Source organism: Setaria viridis, chromosome 3 (assembly GCF_005286985.2).
Source record: "Setaria viridis chromosome 3, Setaria_viridis_v4.0, whole genome shotgun sequence".
Lineage (NCBI taxonomy): Eukaryota > Viridiplantae > Streptophyta > Magnoliopsida > Poales > Poaceae > Setaria > Setaria viridis.
In genome coordinates, this window is record NC_048265.2 from 5,508,382 (window position 1) to 5,528,165 (window position 19,784).

At 41.3% G+C, this 19,784-nt stretch overlaps 3 protein-coding genes across 6 annotated transcripts; 1 reads left to right on the forward strand and 2 right to left on the reverse strand.

The window, feature by feature from the left end:
• Positions 1-290: 290 nt before the first annotated feature.
• LOC117848971 (WPP domain-interacting tail-anchored protein 1) lies at positions 291-5,769 on the reverse strand. 4 transcript variants are annotated; one of them, XM_034730582.2, is made up of 5 exons: positions 5,561-5,765; positions 4,804-5,316; positions 3,615-4,726; positions 1,722-1,892; positions 291-864 (listed from the first exon to the last, which is right to left on the reverse strand). In XM_034730582.2, the coding sequence occupies exons 2-5, from the start codon at positions 5,297-5,299 to the stop codon at positions 658-660; spliced, it is 1,986 nt and encodes a 661-aa protein (XP_034586473.1). In that variant the 5' UTR covers positions 5,300-5,316; positions 5,561-5,765; the 3' UTR covers positions 291-657. The 4 variants fall into 4 exon arrangements, with proteins under 4 accessions (XP_034586473.1, XP_034586472.1, XP_034586476.1 ...); XM_034730581.2 differs by having other exon boundaries at positions 3,615-4,735; positions 5,561-5,763; XM_034730585.2 differs by lacking the exons at positions 291-864; positions 1,722-1,892 and adding an exon at positions 1,900-2,396 and having other exon boundaries at positions 3,615-4,735; positions 5,561-5,769.
• A 1,613-nt stretch (positions 5,770-7,382) lies between these two features.
• On the reverse strand, positions 7,383-10,827 carry LOC117850161 (transcription factor MTB1). The gene is made up of 2 exons (XM_034731963.2): positions 10,622-10,827; positions 7,383-9,395 (listed from the first exon to the last, which is right to left on the reverse strand). Exon 2 carries the CDS (start codon positions 9,382-9,384, stop codon positions 7,597-7,599), a length of 1,788 nt encoding a protein of 595 aa, XP_034587854.1. The 5' UTR covers positions 9,385-9,395; positions 10,622-10,827; the 3' UTR covers positions 7,383-7,596.
• A 1,453-nt stretch (positions 10,828-12,280) lies between these two features.
• Positions 12,281-18,385, forward strand: LOC117846985 (triose phosphate/phosphate translocator, chloroplastic). Its single transcript, XM_034728115.2, has 12 exons — positions 12,281-12,587; positions 13,432-13,500; positions 13,604-13,669; positions 13,751-13,829; positions 14,386-14,506; positions 14,601-14,696; positions 15,281-15,393; positions 15,492-15,569; positions 16,148-16,264; positions 16,971-17,070; positions 17,194-17,294; positions 18,026-18,385. Exons 1-12 carry the CDS (start codon positions 12,349-12,351, stop codon positions 18,041-18,043), a joined length of 1,197 nt encoding a protein of 398 aa, XP_034584006.1. The 5' UTR covers positions 12,281-12,348; the 3' UTR covers positions 18,044-18,385.
• Positions 18,386-19,784: the final 1,399 nt, after the last annotated feature.

Genomic DNA, 19,784 nt, shown 5'->3' on the forward strand with positions numbered 1-19,784 from the left:
CTTAAATTTCGAGGACCATCACGAGACTTGAGTTTTATCCAACAAGCTTTTTCGAAACGCATTTTTAATTGCAGAATCAGCTTCGAGGCTACCCCGTGGTGTACAGCAGGTATTCGCTATGCCTTTTCTGGCTCATGAATCATATGACTATGAACAGAGTTCAATTCCCTAGCCTGTGAGCTTTGTTTCCATGATCACATTTATCTTGTCTATGAGAAAAAGGGGGACTACTGGTCAGCGAGCATATCCAGGAAAATATTTGCAGAGACTTGCATCTTGAGATTAGAAGATGTCGAACGATGATAATGTATTCGACAAACAGAATATAGTTCCCTCAGACGATAACCAAACAATATAGTTCCAGTGTTTACATTCCGGTTTTGCTAGCAGTAATTACTCCCCAAGCAGAAGATTAAACGGAGTAATACGTTTCCATCTACAGTTAGGCAAGAAGCAAATGCCAGGGTAGTAAATACTAGTTACAAAATATACCTCGTCACTAACATTCTTTTCCTCCACAAAGCAGCAGTAAAAATGCAAGGCGCCAGCACAAACTCTACAACATGTACAACACTCAAAATTGCTCAATTCAACGGAAACAAACTACAAAGACCATCAAAAAGGGAGCAAAGATCGTGTCAGCACAAAATTAGACGATCATGCTGGGCTGCCATCTTCGTGGAGCAAGAACACAACAGCAGCGACCAACAAGACCAGAAATGACACAAAAATATATTTCCGGTTCAGAAGTGATGGCTCTATGGTTCGCACTGTCTCATGAGCATCATCTGAGGAGGAGTCATCCTCTGCTGGAGTGTGCGCCTTAACTTCATCCTTGTACAGAAGATCTGCTGGTTTCTCCGCCTAGATACAACATGGAAACAAGTTATATTCCTGACACAGGTGAAGAGTTTCAGCAACTCTGAAGGCCAACCAAATGCAGAAAGCTACAATGCAAGAAGTGGCAAAAGGGATCCAAGATGCACATGCGTTAGCAAGTCAAAGCTGCATTTACAATCACAATGGCATGTGACTTTTTCCTAAGACTAATGTTTTACACTCTGAAAATCAGATGGATAAGCAACAACTATGCATGTGTAATAATGCATGTATAATATGGTGCAAAGGTGCTAATGGTAGGAAGAATATAAACACAACTCATTTTAAATATGTCTGGTTTCTTCTGAAGGACAAATTACAAACAATTAATCACTCTGGCAGCAATGGCATATGTCTGAAAGGGGAAAAAATGTTTTTTGAACTACTACAATTATATGCATAATGGAACAGATAAAAGACAAAGAAAAGATTGCAAATCTCCATTGGTTTAGCAGAATAAATGTTAAAGAACATTTGATGCAGGGGGTGAATATATATATTTAAACCAATACTCCAGACTGTATTCTGTAAATAACAGTGTGACTTCGTCTAGAACAAGTACTAAGGAAGCATAACCTAGATGTCCAAAGCCCAACTCTGCTTCAGCTGTACTCGAACTCAAGCCAATCCCAGGCCATACCAAATAAATTAGGGCTTGATTAGTTCCTGCCTGCCAGGCAGCTTGCCGGCCAGGCAGCAGCGACGCCAGCCACAGGCATCCAAAATCGGACGCCTGGGAGCGCTCACTGCACCAGGCAGGTTTGCTAGGTCTTGAAGTAAACAGGCCCTAATAACTTGCCAAATCTACTTGGAGCAAGATATGAGACATAGCAACAAGTCACCTCAGTTTGTGATGACGAAGAATCTGGAAATATTTCCTCAGCTTTTTCAGTGGACTGAAGTTCAGTATGTTTGGCTTTGGCAGTAGCCTTTTTGCTCATTTGTGAGCTAACATTAACACGCTCTTTGTACTTCTGGGCCAATATCTTGTTCTTCTTTGTTAACGTAGCAATCTGCAACCATTAGGAAGGGAGAAAACAGCATATTAACCCAACTATATTCATAATCATGCAAAATAGTTTCAAAATACATAGTCTAGATCACAAAACCTGTTTCGAATAGATATGACTAAGAAACAGTATCGGCATATGGGCTGTATTAGTATCGTAACAAACTATATCTATGGTATATAACACACTCAATAGCGAATAGAGAACTGGCAAGCTATTGCTAAAACTAACCAAATTAACTACTTGAACAAAACTGGTTCCTTAAGAGTTAAGACACTAGGTAGAACATGATTCCCACAGTATTTTAGCTGAAGCATCTGGTGACTTTTCTATAAAGCCGGCATATAAGATGTTCTTTGTTGGTAATGTTAAGTTTGAGCCCTGGGAGCACATCCAGAAGTCATGGGCTTCTCCATGGTCCAAATTTTCATATGGCTCGCCATCCATAACAGGTGGTGGACGGCAGAAAGATTGGCATGCTGCAGGTGTCCACACCCCAAGTTGTACCTGCTATGTGACCAAGAAGAAGAAACGATTACTTGCCTTCTGGCTGGCTGTGTATTTGCAAGACAGGTGTAGTTCACACAATCACATGGCTGCAGAAAACTGGACTATTGGAGGCCTTGCTGAGCAAGATGATGAGATCAAAGTCTGGTGGCAAGAGGCAGAAAGGGCCCTGGACAAACTTGAGATCGAAAGTTTTCAATTCACTAGTGATCCTAGATCTTTTTGGATTTGTAACACTTAATGACTGCCTCTCTAATGGAGCCTCCCCAAGTGTGCAACTTGTCATGCGTGAATAGACAAGGCTAGCCTATGGTGCACTGTAGGAGCAAAAGGGCTGAGGGCTTTGCTGCTTTGATCGAGTTGTTTAGGTACTAGGTCGTGTGTCCTTATTTTTCCTGGCACATACGTAACTTTTGTTTGTGTGTGAGTCTCCCTCTTTTTGTTTCTTTTTTCCCTCACCTTGTGAAACTTATCCACTGTATGTACCAAAGTAAACTAATATTAACCATAAACTGAGAAAATCGAGTTGAAAATATCCTTGGAACGAACCAAGGTATTTATCAATACTTCAGTACTCACAGAAAATAAGGTATACAATAGTGAGCCAGCTTTATATCTCAAGATTCTACAACACAAAGCAAACAAAGTGATATCAAATTGATAATTTGGGTATCATGTCTTGTTGATCCAAATATGCAGCAGCTTGGTCAACATGTATCAACCAATCTCTAAGTCACATGAGTGCAATCCATAATATTGTCTTCAACCCCATATAGGCATCTGCTAACAAGAGAATCAAACACTCCTAAAGATATATATACAGTTCTGTCCAAATATGGTTTCTGCATAGCATACAAAATGCAGTTCTAAGCAAAATGCTTGCCTTGCTAGTGACTATATGGTTTCTGCATCCATACTACTAACCTCTAAATTTGGAATCCAAAAGACAAATCCATACAGTGTCTAGGGCGCAGAACTCAAACGCTCCAAAACAAGAATTCTTCTGAATCAAGTATGCATTATATGGATACTAAACTACACTACACGATGTACAGATGTTTATACAGAAACAACAATGAATATGATACTTGCAATTTTCTTCTGGAAATATGGTACTAAATTACATGTCTACATTACCATGATGTATAGATTTTATACAGAAACAACAATGAATCTGATACTTGCAATTTTTTTCTGGAAATATATGCGTGCATATACCTGAAGATGAAGTCGTTCTCTTTCCAGTGCCAGTTTTCTGACCAAATCAGTAATGATTTTAGTTCTGATACCAATGTCCTTGGCAGTGGACACCTTTGCATGATTGGCTTCGTGTAGCAAGTTCTCTAGATTTTCTACTCGACCTCTTACAAATGCTAGCTCTTCACTAAGTTCTAAATTTGTGTCTGTCAACAGTGTGCACTTCGATTCAGCACTCCCAGCTCTAGATTCAGCCTTTGAAACTTTGCCCTTCAGATCTTCGATCATATTTTCCATATCAGACATCGTTGATTTCAGCATACCCTGCTGTTCAACAATGGCATCAACTGCTGCCTTTGCATGCTCCAATTGGGTATTTGACTCTTTAAGTTTCTTCTCCAAAAGGTTTGCTTTATCTGACTTTTCACTTTTCAGAGCACTTAGCTCCTCATTAAGCTCTATATTAGCTTGAGTTAGCTGCATACACCTTATTTCAGCATTCTGTGCTCTGCATTCTGCTCGAGAGACATCACCTTTGAGATTCTTAATTGTATTTTCCAATGTGCTCAACTCGGAGTGCAATGCATTTTTCTCCTCCTGGCTTGTTTCTTCTGATTCCATTGCGGATTGCAGTTGGGAATTGGATTCGTTCAACTGTTTTTCTAATTCCTGGAGTCTATACTGCAGCGATATTACTTCAGCTCCAGCTTTGTTGCTATCTTCTTCCACCTTCTCTGGGCTATTTTCCAGAAAAGATAGTTTTGTCAAACTTTGTTCTAATTTTGACTTTAGATCATCTTCCCTACATTTTTGCGCGCTTATATGGAACTGCATGGTATTAAGCCTATTTGCAAGTTCCTTTGAAGTTCCAAACAGTAGCTCAGAAGCATTTTCTGCTTCAAACATTCTACCTGAAACTGTTTCAGTTGATTCCTCCAGGAAATATATTTCCTTTTCCTGGTGATGGAGCTTCAGCTTGAGATCTTCTATGACAGATTTTGAATCGGAAAGCTTCTTTTCAAGATCTAGCTCACTTGCTATGGATTGTTCTAACATATGCAAAACGTTTCTGTGTTGATCTTCTGTCTGCATGCCAGTTTGATATGGCAGATGGCCATTTTCACTTCCAACACCTTCAACCCCTGTACACATGCAGTTAGAGGAGGATAAATTTGATTCTTATACAACCGATGGAGAAGTGAGTATTTACCTTCCGTCTCATGAATAAACTGTATGGCTTTCTCAAACTTTGCAGACTCGTTCCTAATATCAGCAATTAGCTCTTGCATCTGCTTCAAGGTCATCGTAGCAGCATCCAGTTTAGCTTTGACCTTGCCTCCAGACTCTTCTTCATAAACCCTATGCTCTATACCTCTAATATCAGCTTGAAGAGAACTAATCAAGTTGACTAACTCCTTGACTTCTGCATCAAGAATGCCATACAAGATGTCCAATTCAAAAGCACTCTCCGCAGTCTCGGACGAAATAGATTCATCTTCGAATGTAGGAGGCTCAAAGTCGGTGGCTCGACGAGCTATTTCCATGACCAGCATCTCCAAATTTAGCAATTTCTCAGAGGCGAATGCAAGGTCAAGCTCAACTCTAGTGAGAATCTCTACATTGCTTGCTTCAGAGTTCATTGCATCTCCATACGGCGGGGCGCTTTCTTGGAAATCGCTGTCGTCTCTGTAGATCACCGTATCCATGATTCTCGTCGTGCCTCCTGCACATTGAGCCGCAGAAACGATGTATTGCTCAAATCAACACGATAACTTTAAACAACAACGGCAAAGACGAAAAAATAAAGCCCTGGCTGGCCCAGCACAGGGCACGGTCGTGTACGCCCAATAATTTTTTGCCAAAAATCGAAGTTAGTGGGTATGATACATGTGTATATACTAATAACTGGGTCAGATCCGAATTAGGATGCTCGGTTCAGCACAGCAGCAAGGGAAGGGAAGGCGTACCTAGTGGGTGATCTTCGCCGGCGAAGCGCAGATGAAGTCGCCGCCGCTCGCCGAGCGCCGCAGTCGCCGGCGATGAACTGAGACTTAGCCACTATGGATCGGATCGAGAGAGAAAAAGCGCAATACTGAGAGAGAGAAAGGCAGGGATAGTTTGGGGAAAGGAGAGGAAGAGGGTACGGGATACCTCTAGGCTCTACCGCTCTAGCACTGAGGACACCACGTCGTTTCGGCAGTAGCATTTTTTTTTCTCTCCCTCCCTCCCGCTGCTAGCTTGCAAGGTTGAAAATGTTACCTTATTTTGTTTGGTATTTTTTTTTTCAAAATATAGACACGGAAGCTCACACATACGTATGCACACGCTCATTCTTATGAATATATGTATGCAATTCTATTCCTACGATCATCTTAAAGGGTCTGAGTCGGGCAATCGGCAAATCCCGACATGGACGAAATTACCATAAGCCTCTTTCTATTGATAAATACATCACCTAACATTGAAAAAATAGCGTGGTTAAAAAAAAAATACAAGTATCCATGCTAAATCGAGGGCTGAATTCGAATGGACATAATCTACTACAAAGAAATATTACTGGTTAAGCTAAGCTCAGTTCGTTTTCATTTGGTATTCGAGTAGCAATTGAACGGTAAAAGTTAAAAATCTTAAATATGATCAATAAATGATTTCATACCTCCATATGGGTCTGGGATGGCATATAAGGCAATAAGGCGTGAAAACTTTTTCAATGTCAAATTTTTTTTACAACCATTATAAAAATTCTCTTAAAATATTCTAATAAAATCCAAAAGGTACAAAGGGAAAAATAACTTTAATAAGATATTTTTAGGAAATTCAAAAGATTTTAAAATTTCAAAACCTAAATAAAACAAAATAAATTATTAAAATATTCGAACTTATTGGCCAACCGTTTATGTTGCTTTTACTCGATATAGGAAAGTATATTCGTCACCGACATTACCCACGTCCGGCTCATCAAATATGTCTGTGTCAAGCTGCTCTATTCCTCCTGCCGATTCCAATCGCCATGTCTTTTGCATTTGGCTTTTGCTTGTGGTTCTCCATGGCTGGCCACATGACCCTTTGGCGTTGTGTCCTCTCTCGTGCTGAGCCTTTGCTCCTACCCGTCCCGGTGTTGTGCTTGTGCCGCTCCTGGTCACTGCCTGGCTGTGCAGCAGCTAATGGTTCACGGTCACTTGTCTTCGTGACATAAACTGGGGCATGTCTCGTTGGATAATGAGCAAAGGATGGCCTAAATGGTTTGAGGGAGCGTCGAATTCTCGGACCGAGAAGACAGCTTTAATCTGGTATTTAATGGAATGAGTAACCTTCTTCCGGAAAAGAATAGAAGACTCGGTCCAGAAATATGCATTCATGATATTTCTAGTATAGTTCACTTGAGTAATGATCAGCCTTACCACAAACAACAAAAACAAGAATTGGGTTGATGGTTGGTCTGTTTGAACGGTGATACGTGTTGTCGGAGTGAGCTTGTTGAAGCATGATGCAGAGTTCATTAACAGCAAGGACTAGTGAGCCATAGTAGTATCAAAAGCTTCCTGGTGACTGATGAGAAAGGATTCAAAGACAGTGGTTTCGTTACACAAAAATAGGTGCCAACACAAAGCACATCAAAATATGGCATACGATAGTGTTGACAACAAAGGTCTCCATCCAAACATCATATAATAATATGATCAAGTTGGTCGAATTGAATGATACATATGTCAGTACTGTCAAAATGTTTTCTCTTTCAAAAGTAAGAGCATTCTTCCCCATTTCAACAGCACTCCGATCAGTCTCCCATAAGACAAACAATTGATGAATCACGTGAACAAACAGTTACACATTTTACAATGGTGAGTTGTACTTACAGATTTGTCTTTATATGTAAGGATCTGAGCTCTATATGTTGATATACCACCTATACCGATCATCAGATACCAATAGGTGTCATAGTAGTTACCAATTCACAGCCAGCAAAAATGATCTGTCTAAAATATCAAGTTGTCATTTAATTCTACACGGATCTAGTTACATTAGAAATAGAGGCCACCAATTTGTTTCGTGTATGCTGTTCAGAGCCAGGGGACTTGATAACAAAGGAATGCACAACTGTACCATTGTTGGCTGTGACCTTTGATTCACCTACTTTGACTTCTGCCTCTTCAAATGCTTGAAGGACCTTCTTTATTGGATGGTTATCAATCGGTGACACTACTTGAACAAGAATCTCACCATGCACCACCTGGATGTCTACTTCAGGCCTAGTTGTTTGCTCACTGGCATCTACCTTGCCACACTCCAAGAGCTTCTCACGCTCTGCTTCCATCTTCTCCAGCTTCTTCTTGAGATCAGTTATATGTGTTACAGCATCTTCCAGAATGGATGCTTTGTCCATTTTTGAGATGTTGGGCACAATGGCTCTCAGTGCACAGAACCGCTTGTTGAGCTTTTCCCTCCTTTGGCGCTCAGCCTCAACATGGCTAAGTGGTTGCTCCTCCCTCCTGTTCGTTGGCTTCCTTTCCCTTTTCCTTGGCTGTCGGTCCTCTCTTTCCTCCTTAAAAAGGCCGTCAATACCACCATTTTCCCCATCCAACATTGCTTTTTGTGAAATCAAAACACCAAACTTGGAACTGGACCCTACACGAAAATCTATTTGCATTGGTCCCCGGGGCTGAGGTGGTGGTTGGGTCAAGATCTGCTCTGGCTTCTGAAGCTGAAATGGGCTCACTCCAGTGACAGGAGTAGATCCATTGCTGCGATGTGCAGCCTCACTTGTCACAACTAAGATACCATTGCCAAACTTCTGCTGATGAGAATTTAGGCCTCGAGCCTGACTCCATGTGAAATTCTGCAGACCTTTCCGGAGATTGGGTAGCAACATGTTGTCACCACCACTGCTCTTCTGTTCATCCCTTGAGCCTCCATCCACCTTTGATGGGTCAGCTCCTTCGGTGGCTGAAGGTTGGCTGATATTCAAATCCTTCCCAAAAATCTTTGTTGAACCTGGTGACATTTGGACAGAAGTATTCTCCTCATGCTTCTCAATGGCTGCCCTGGTACTGTACGTCCCAAGAAACAAGGACCTTATAGTTTGCAGAGCTTCAGCACTCTCAGGTACATTCTGGGTTGAGCCTACCTCGAGTACACCGGCTTTGAATGGCACAAGCACAATAGTCTTAAGCCCTGCTGCATTTGCAAGGAAACCCCGGTAACAATAATTTGCTGGGGAAACCTTGAGCTCATTGTTTGGAATCCAAAGGGGTCTGCCTGCAGCAAACACTTTCCCAGGACCACCAACATGACGTGGAAATGAAAAATACATAGATGCTAGAAAGAATATCTCTGTGTCAGTGACCTGGTCAATTCCAGGAGCATAATCCTCCTCATCAGCCCCAGCAAATGCTGTGTGCAGCCTCTGCAGCACCCGCTTCCGTATCTTCTGTCTAGTCACTGAAGATGCATCACCAGCACCAACAGAAGTAGCAAAACCAATCTCACCATCATGGGGTTCACGGCAGGATCCATCACCCCAGCCAAGAACAACGGCACCAGACTTTGTGCGTGCAAGTTGCCAGAAGATGGCATAGTTCCAATGAAGGCTCTGACCATCAGCCTCAACCAGGTTCTGAAGTTTATTTTGCAGATCTGCCAACACAGATGCTGCTACAAGACCTTCAGATATGGCACCACCACATTTTGTAAGATACGTGTAGGCATCCGAGCCCAGAACAGAAGCACAGAGGGCTTTGTCTTCCTCACTCCAGAACCCTCCAATGCTTACCTCCTCGATCTCTGTCTTCATCAGAGCATTGCCTGCTCAAAAGTGCTATTAGTCAGGTAAAAGGAACAAGACAACCATAACAATTCCTGCATTGGTTGGCTAACCCAACAATTTGAAAACAAAAGTAATGCTGAAAGAATGCATTTCCAATTCCTTTTCCTTGCCACAAGGAATGCAGGTTATCAACCACCTACAACACAAATGATAATGTGGGTATAACTTGAATTTGTGGATACTATATGTACACGGGACACATTAGGAGTAGAAAAGCATTCTACTTTTGTTTTGAAAAAGCTCTCAGTTCAGATAGAATGAGGGTCTCCAAAACCCAATGGCATAGGTTTAAATCCTACAGAGCGTGATTCCATCTACCGTATGATGAAACAGAGTAAATAAAACAACTTAAAAGAAAGTATACTGGACCACAAAAATTCCAAGCAACAGGTGGGACTCTCCTCCATCCCTCTTGGGCAGATTTGGGGCCAATTGGATTCAATCCAATTAAAGGTTGAACAAGCAATATGCTCACTCCCTCAAGAACTTTGTTTATTTCTGAACTAATGGAAGTTTGAACACAATAAATGTTTCGACATCTTACATCATGGCTACGGCAGTGTGAACTGCGGCACATGAATCCATTTGAATTTAGGTTTGGGACCACATTGGAATGGACTGGATAGTTCAATTCTGGTGCTCATTCCATAAAGAAAGACTAGATATGGACTGAATTAGCCATAGTACATCTCAAGCAGACTTCAGATGGATAAATCAAACTATTGCAGAACTACGTATATAAGGTGCCTTATATAAAAAAAATATAGATTTTGGCTAGCAATCTATGAGAAACTACACGTTTTTTTAGAGGTCTGAGTGTCTGACATGCACGATTCTCTTCCACATTAATTCTTTGATAGAGCCCTTAAATCCTAGTTCTGTTATAGTTTGGTCAACTTGTCCCTAGCTACGGAAAAAAATCAGTAAAATGACAGCAATAGATGCCTAAACTCGAAGTCTCGAACTAAGAAGCGAAGTTGCTAACTACAAATGTGAAAAATCCAACCAGGAATTCCAGACTAGTCGCTCGTGCAGTCATGCTCAGGGTAACAGGGGGCCATTCTCTTTGCAAAATAACGAACCTAGTTGGTACAATACATGTATGCACTTTGTAAATGGATCAGATCCGAATACAGATAGCTTACATTTGGGGTGCTCGGTTTTGCACAGCAAGAAGGCAAGGGAAGGGAAGGGGCGAGCGTACCTGTTGGATGCTCGTCGCGGGCGAGAAGGGCTGGATGAAGATCTGGCGAAGGGCTGCGCCGCTCGGCGTCGGCGAGTCGTCGTCGGCAGGAAAGAAAGGCCACGAGATAGGAAGGGCACGGGAGGTCAACGGGAGAAGGAAAAAAAAGTCGAGCGAGGAGGCGCTCGGGGCGACGATGAATGATTTGCAGGATGTTTCGGGAGGATGGCGACTCCCGCAACTGGATCTACTTTCTCTCCAGTGCTTGTTGGGCTGCTTTTTTTTTTCTGGAAATAATATTGCACTCCCAGTGTAATTTGGCCTTAACCGGTTCCCAGCATTAGAAAAATTAAGCCAATGTCAAAAGATACTCCCCCATTTAAATTGTAAGTTATTTTAATTTTTATAAATATAAAATTTTTATAATATATTTAAACGTAACGTATCTAAGAAAAATCATATACATAGCATGTAATTTGGGAGGGGAGTATGTTATTAGAAAAATTAAGCCAACATTACATCCGGAGTCCTGTTATGCAAAAGGAAAAAGAAAAAATTCTATTTTCACCTTCCAACTATAGCAGCGCGGTAAGGACCATCCAATTGTTAAAACCGGACAATTTTAACTCTTTGGGTGGTTTCAAGAGCGGTTTTGCATTTTTTACAAAATTAATTTTTTATGATTAATTAAAATTCGTAACTATTTCATTTCAAATAAAAAAATCAAATTAGTGCTAAAAGGATATTGAAAATGTAACCTATTATATTTTGGCATTATTTGAATATTATTTGTTCACGTTCCTTTTTATTACGAGCAATAAAATATTAGAAAAGGACAGTGCAGTGATCAGATTTCACTGCCACGAGACGTCGAACAACAGCAAAAGAAAACAAGCACACCAATTAGCAAGGAATTTCGATATTTGACATTAAATTCGCACGCCTCACTGTTCATAACCTCTTTTGATTCAGATGATTTCCTCCCCCTTTGTCACTTTCCTTTTTTTTTTTCGTTTTCCAAGCCCGTTTTGCCCTTTGCCTTATCCTCAGCGTCAACTTCTGGGCAAAGCAGGGGCGCCGCCGGCGCCGCTGGAGCTTCACCGGCGCGAGGATTCCGGCCACCAACCGGGACAGGAGGAGCACTGGGAGAGTGAGGAGACGATGGGGAATCCGTTTTGAGAGTTCTCAACGAGGATTAGGGCATGGAAGGGGGAGGACTACGGGCGGCCATGGATGCAGGCGAGGTTCAGCCATGGTTGGGTTCGGACTTCGGAGGAGAGGGAGCTGCGGGGAAGAAGAGGATGGGTGTGCCATGTGTGTAGAGAGGATCAGCGGGGGAGGACTGAGGAGGTGGCTTGGGGACGGTGGACGCGGCATGCCGGTGAGCTTCCTTGGGTCAGCAGGGGCGCCGGCGGTAGAGCAGAAGGCAGCCGATGCTACGCCCTGTCCAACCGAATACGAACAAAATGTCCACCGGCCACTTTCTTTTCAAAAGTCCAGTCCAAACCAATGTACCCTATGTCAAAAAGCTGACAAACATCGATGGCCCACTTTGTGTTTGTAGGTACGCGCACCTGGCCCAACTCGGAAAGCGACGGTCTGTCTCTTGTTTGTAGGCCGGCAGCTTCTTGGGCCCCCACTCTCACTCTTATTGTCCCCCGCGCGCTCGCATCCCGCACTGCCCCGAACCCTCCCTCCCTCCCTCGTCGTCTCCCCCTCCGCCGCGCCGCACTTCCCCGCAAACCCAAATGGCGGCGCTCGGAACGCTCCCCGGCGGCGGCGCCGCCGCTTCTGTGCCCCAGCGCCGGCGCCGCGGCGTTTTCTCTTCTCTCGCGGCCGCCTACGCCCCCGATGGCGCTCGCCTCGCCTGCGGAAGGCAGCTCCGTCCGGCTCCGGTGCTCACCTCTTCCTCCGTAACCCTCTCCGGTCCAGCGAGGCGGCAGTTCCTCCGCGCGGCGCCGCCTGCCGCCTCCTCGGGTTCCGCCGGGTGAGTGGCCTGCCAGCTGTGTCCGCGCGCCGTACCTTGCATTTGTGATTTGTCCAAGCAGCACTCTGTGGGGTTTGCTGCAGAGTTTTGGTTGATCTGTGTTCGTGGAAGCTTCCAGAAGTTGAGTGTTAGCTCCTGACCACTTAGCGCCTTCAGTAGCTGACGGAGCTGTAATATTTGTACAGTGCATATTGCTCCATTGACCATTATTATGCGGTAGCCCACTTTAAATCTTGTAGGCTTGTATTAAAGCAGAGGATGAGCCTAAAATGCAGAAATTTTGTAAGAACCCATCGAGTGCAGTTCGCTTGGAAATGGCTGCAGTGCTGCGTACTATTTATTTCAGTGGTGGAGGGAGGAGCTACACTGGGGGCAAGGGTGTGCCATTCAGCCATTGCACCTCCAAAGTTTTGTGTGATTACAAGGAAGCCCTTTGAGTATTCAAAGCAGGTCTCAAAATTTGGGCAATCACATAGATTAAGTAGTACTCATGATTGTTTATTGCACTACATCTCTATTCTCTAATGTATAGTTCCCTAAAAATAGAAATGCTTACAAAATGTAAACTACTTCCTCATGTTCCAACAATAAAAATACTGATAATGTGGAAGTTTCCTAATGGTAGAAGTTTCACTGAGGAAAAATGTTTAACTTGCATGTTATCTGTAGCGTGTATGCACTATAGGCAGGACTTCTGAGCCAATATTAAGATCCCATGTAAAAAGAATGAATGATCTATATTTTTGTTGTGAAGTTTCAACCTTTGTTGATACCTGGAGCGCGCAGCAGTGCGGTTAAGAAAAATCATGTTATTGTTGTTAGTAATAGGAATTTTCTATTACAGAGAAGCAAAGCCCCAGGGATTTGCAGAGAGATACCCAACTCTTGTCACAGGTTTCTTCTTCTTCTTGTGGTATGTTCACTTACCTGAATCGCCAATCTCACTACTTGAAACATCATGAAAAAGTTACTTTCAGTAGTAGTTTTAATTGTCACTTTGTGGTCAAACTTTGCAGGTATTTCCTGAATGTAATATTTAACATCCTCAACAAGAAGATCTTTGATTACTTCCCCTATCCATAGTACGTATAAGGGCACATTGTGTCTTTCCTGCTGGCAGCAGTTGCCATAATAATGCATAAAACTTATACCTATTGTTGTAGCTTTGTGTCGGTGAGCCATCTTTTTATTGGAGTCCTATACTGCCTTATTGGCTGGAGCTTCGGTTTCCCAAAGCGTGCGGTACTGTCCCCATCTTCCTGCCTTTTTTCTTTTTCTTATTAGATAACTACCTCTCTAGCTCGCTGTTTAGTATTTTCAATGACATTTACAAGCACGGTGCGCATTCACAGTTCACGGTTTTCAATGACATTTTTGAGCAGGGCGTGCATATAAACATAACTTCTTTTATTTAATGTTGGATCATATTACTTATTGTCAGGTGCATATATGATCCTTCTGATTTGACGTTTATACTGAACCCTAGACAGGTCAATTGACTCAAACATATGACACAGGGAACTATCAGATGCATTATATTTGGATCAGTGAACCTGTTCTTATACATGATGTGCTTGAATCTGATGTTGTGCCTGTCAGTTATTAAGTAGCTCTGATGTGAATGTCTTAAGAATTATTAACTTAAGATAAATTATCCAGACCGTATATTATCAAGTGTTTTCAAAATGTTCTGTGTCTATTAATCACCAATTGTTTCATATCCATAGCTATTCTTTTATGTCAGTGGCATCTTTTTCTGAAAGGAACTGATAAACCAATATAAATTGTACTTCTACAGCCGGTCAACTCAACGCTTCTGAAGCAGCTTGTTCCAGTTGCTGTTTGCCATGCCATCGGCCATGTAACTAGCACTGTGTCCTTTGCTGCTGTAGCTGTATCATTTGCCCACACTATTAAAGGTGCGTCTATGATATGCTGATTTTACTGCTATTATCCTCCCTACCACCTGTTTTTTGTTCTAATATATTTTCAGTTTTGCAAATTGGAACACAGCTCTGGAGCCATTCTTCAGTGCGGCTGCTTCTCAGTTTGTCCTTGGACAACCAGTTCCATTGACGCTCTGGCTGTCCCTTGTTCCAGTCGTTGTCGGTAAGTCTCATCCCAGCTTTTATCACTTCTTGTGCTAGCTGTATAAACCCGCACTTGTAATATGTTGCAACTCAATTTGTCCTTGGACAACCAGTTCCATTTTACTGGTAAGTCTCATCTCAGTTTGTCCTTGGACATCCAGCTCCATTTTACTGCTATTAAACCCTCACTTCTTGTAGTATTCAAGACAAGGTTCAGCTTGGCATTTTTTTTGGTAGCCCTCTGGTTCAAGGGGCTGCGATGTAGATTTTGCACAGTTGATGTGCCAGTGCTGTTGAGTTCTTTTTAGGGGGTGTAAGAGTTCTGGTCGTAGGTTTTAAGACACCAGCTGGAGTGTTATTTATTTTGATGGAGTTGTATACAAGTTAGGATGCTTCTATTGTTCTACAATGCTGTCTTGACACGATTGGGGACACATCATAAATAATAGGAATTAGGATCATACCTGAAGACTCATGATTCCAGTAGTTATAAGATTTGGATTAGAAGATATAACTATTTTGAACTGATCTGTTTAGTTAAGATATCTCATAGCTCCTATGCTCTTGTACTTATTTTCTGTAATTCTGTTTTAAAATTATCAGGTGTCTCGGTAGCATCCCTCACCGAACTCTCATTCAATTGGACTGGCTTCATTAATGCCATGATCTCAAATATTTCCTTCACCTACCGGAGCATCTACTCTAAGAAGGCTATGGTTTATCTCTTGGGCATAGCATTTTACACTCATTTGTCCCTCAACATGCTTAGCAGGTCCTATTCGCTAACTTCTTTCCTATTGTTATCCTTTTTCAGACTGACATGGATAGCACAAACTTGTATGCGTACATATCAATAATTGCTCTCTTTGTCTGCATCCCCCCTGCAATTATTGTAAGTCTACTTTTAGTACATTAGATTTTAAATTATATATCTCTGCAGTTTGTCTCTTATATTTTTTTCTACAATACTTGTTATTCCTTAGAATGCCTAATTTTCAGTTATTAAACTTTTATTTAGTCACAAGCACAGCATGAGACCTTCAATTAATTTTGACAATGTTGTAGTAGCACATTTAATCAGGAAAATACAAGGAAAGAGAAAACAAAACATGAATAAGAACAGTTGAGAAAATGATGAGGGAACAAGAACATTCGTTGAATTGTCCTAATTTGAACAACTGGCATCCTCTGATCCTCACCACCCAAATTATTTGCAGTATCAGGGTTGTTCCTTAGAGATGAATATTCATTTCATTAGTATGGTTTACAACACTGGCTACTAGTGTAACAAATTAATTTTGGTATGTGTTTGCACATAGCGACAGGCTATTTGTTAGTTAGCAGGCGTCCAGGCAGTCATTGTTTGTGAGATTCTTGCATACAATCTTCCAGTTCATTAGCTACTTTTAAAATCTCTTGTGCAAGAAAACTAAACATTTCATGTTTGTTTCTTATATTCACAACTTGCAGATTGAAGGACCTCAATTAATGCAGCATGGATTTAAAGATGCAATTGCCAAAGTTGGATTAACAAAGTTGATTTCTAACTTTTTCGTGGTGGGCTTGTTCTATCACCTTTATAACCAGGTATATAACTTCATGTCATATGAATTGTATTTATCCTCTTGCAGTATTAACATGTACAATGACTCTTTAAAAAATGTAGAAGTGTTAAAATATAATATCAACATTGCCGTACCATTTTAAAGAGTGTGTTGGTGGTGATGGCGGTTAGTCCTACACCTGGGGGAATTTCTATGCACTGAATGGAGTATATCCTCTGCAGACAGTTGTACTCCTATGTTTTCTATAAATCTTAATGATTAGTTAAAAAAATGAAAATTTGTAGGCGGTGGCTCTATCAACTCATACTTAAATTTTGTTTTATTGGAGATCCATTGCAACGCATGAGCACATGGACAATGGTTATAAAATATCAAGGACTGTGAATAATATTGGCCAAGTGGTGTTGGACAATGTTACGCAAATTTAGTAGTATTGGTGATGGGTTAATTCGATATCTGAAATGCAAATGACTATGCTTCCATGTATTGTCTGTTGCAAAAGGAAAGCGTAACAACAATAAATTAATCGTTCTTGAGGAAAAAGCAAGGGAGAAAGTGCAAACCAATCTGTATGCATGCATGGCCTGTCCTGCTGGGGTAGTTTTTTAAGACTATGGAAGCAGATCATGTATTTCCGAATATTCTGTGTACTTGTGTTATTTTTTACGATAATTTTGCATCCTTTCATTCATCTATCCTATGTTGACTAAAAAAACATGCCCATCCAGGTTGCTACAAACACATTGGAGCGGGTGGCCCCTCTCTCACACGCCATTGGCAATGTGTTGAAACGTGTCTTCGTCATTGGCTTTTCCATCATCGTTTTTGGTAATTAAATTAATTTTAATGTTTCCTCATGATTGATTGTTCAATACCTACATCCTCATAATTGTTATGCCATTGTGCAACTAGTGTTTTCACATAACACTCGGTGAGCTTAATGTTGAGCAGGCAACAGGATCACCACACAAACTGGAATTGGCACTTCCATCGCTATTGCTGGTGTTGCCCTCTACTCATTTATGAAGGCTAAGATAGAGGAAGAGAAAAGGGTATGTTTGTTATAATTTACTACTAGGTGTTCCATTGACTAACAGATTGGAAAATTTTCTCCAAAATAGACCTTTCTTCTCTCTTAGGGGTTATTTTGATCTATAGTTTTTTTTCAAAAATATATTTTGTTAAACCTATTTAGGGCCTAACAACCTAAATCCTTTTAGGCGAAGGGTGGATAAAACCTGGATAACAATAGTTCCTTTATGCTGAAACCTGTGTCGTGTGTGTGTTTTTTTTTCAAGTTCTGCAACACAGGAGAAGCTCAGTATTTATGTACTTGTGCAGTCGCTATGTCCAAGCCTTAATATATTGAACCCCACTGGCTGGCTCAGCTCAATCATCATTTTTGTTGCTCATCAGCTAGTGAGACAAAATGTACATATATAGTCTCAATTGATATGGGTGAACTTCACCAAGCCTTTTTCCTTATGTGTGATTATCTCATCACCCTTCTTTGGATTGTCACTAAGATATCCATTTACTTTGGTCTTATCTATTTCATAATTTTGTGTCCAATCTAAGGCAGAAAAATATAACTGGTGGAAACATTTCAATTTAGTAACAATATGCAAAAGTTACTAGATCCTAATCAAATTGTTGGTAGAACAAAACCGTATCAAACTGCTTATGGGTTTATACCTGTTCGAACTGTTATTATGCATCTTGGATGTTTCATACGCTACTGCAAGTTAATCATGCTTTTATATTATTGTTGAATTAAATGCAGCAAATAAAGAGCGCATAAGGTGTTGGCCGATGTGAATGTGGTCAGTTTAGATGGACCTGTATTCTCTCGGTGAATGAATGGACGGAACTTGCAAGACGGAAAAATCTTGCTATCTTTTAGCACATTTGATTCTTTTACCAGTTTGTTGTTGAGGTACACAGAGCCTGGTTGTGATTGCAAATTTGAACAATGCTCAGAGGCATGCCATTTTCCTTTCCGTTTACCCTTGCTCTGTTTTCCCTTCGTGTAACCTTAAGAATTAGTGCATCAGTTTTTTTTTATTCCAAGGAGATTTTTCTGTACTATGGACAGTCCATTACCGGTGCAAGCAAGATTCAGTGAGAACAATGTTACCATTCATGTTCTGATATAACCTGTTTCTGTTAAGGTATCTTTGTTCTGATTAGTTGCAATTGCAACGAGTCAAATCTAGGTGAAACAGTTACTAGGCAGCGCATGTGGCGTATAGGATTGTGAAATCATGGTTGGACATATAGACATGAACTTTAGATGTTCAGTTATGGCACGAGGTCATATATGTAGTTAGACAGCCTAAGATGTGGTTCACATCAGTAAATATAAAAATAAGTTTTTGAGAGTAATATACTAGTGAGAAATATAATTAGTTCCTGCCTACTTACTTTTATCTGTAATCAAGGTACGGTGTTCCTGGTAGTGATAGAATATTTGTTGTCATTAAAAGTGATTGTTAAACCTTGCTTGAAACGAGTCGTCAGCCTGGCTGCCAAAAGAATAGGATCCCCTTGTCTTTTTCATCCAACGAAACTGTTGTAGTTGCGGACCTCGACAATTCTTCACTGTGCAACACGATTTCATAATACATCTTGAGCTTTCTTCATTCCAGACACATCTCATCCCCAGCATGATCTTTCCTGTAACAACCAATCATGGAATCATTGCTATACGCTTGCTGTATCGCGCTCATCACCCTCCCTCGGCAGTTCTACTTGCTGCCTCGCATGTCTATACGAAAGCAATGTAAGCTTTAGGTTTTTGGTTCTGTGGTTGCTTGGATCTCCTGCAAAACCAGAAGGCACTCCATTTTTATTGAAGGTTATAGCCACGTTTACATGTGCGCGGATCGATCATCCCAGACTCCTGATTTAGTGATTCACCAACCACAACCAGTTAGCTGTCTTGAGTGTATATCCACTTCATAGTACACGGCAAGTTTAGCAATCTTGGTGCGCAGGAGTTATGTCACGTCACATGAGTTTCTTCCTTTCCTTCTTGCATCTCTTTTGTAGAAACCAGTGTGTTGTCTTCAATGTCAGGCCAATGTTCACTTATGGCGTCTCATGTATCGATCATAGGCAACCAAACACCGACCTCTTATGTTAAGATTGTTTTGGCGTTAGATGGCCCCTCCCTATTTTCTGAGTAATGTGTGTACCACAGTAATCATGGAGTTCAACAAATAAAGAGTAATAACATTTAAACTCAGAGCAACAATTGCTTTTGAACAAACGAATTATTATCCTTTCCACCCTATAATAAAAAAGTTCATGGCATCAAACTATGATTGTTTATTGTGTGGTTGCTTAATTACACTTGTTGCATGAGAACATCTACGATTAGCAACTTTGAATGATGAATCGAGACCTGGGCGAATTGTAGGCCTATGTTGGGTACTTACGCATTGGCAGTAGCCCCGTAGCTAAACTGATATTCAATTCGGAGCCATCTGGTGGCCAGCGCGATCTCCCGCGTCAACTGTTCAGCTCAATGAGTCCAGCAG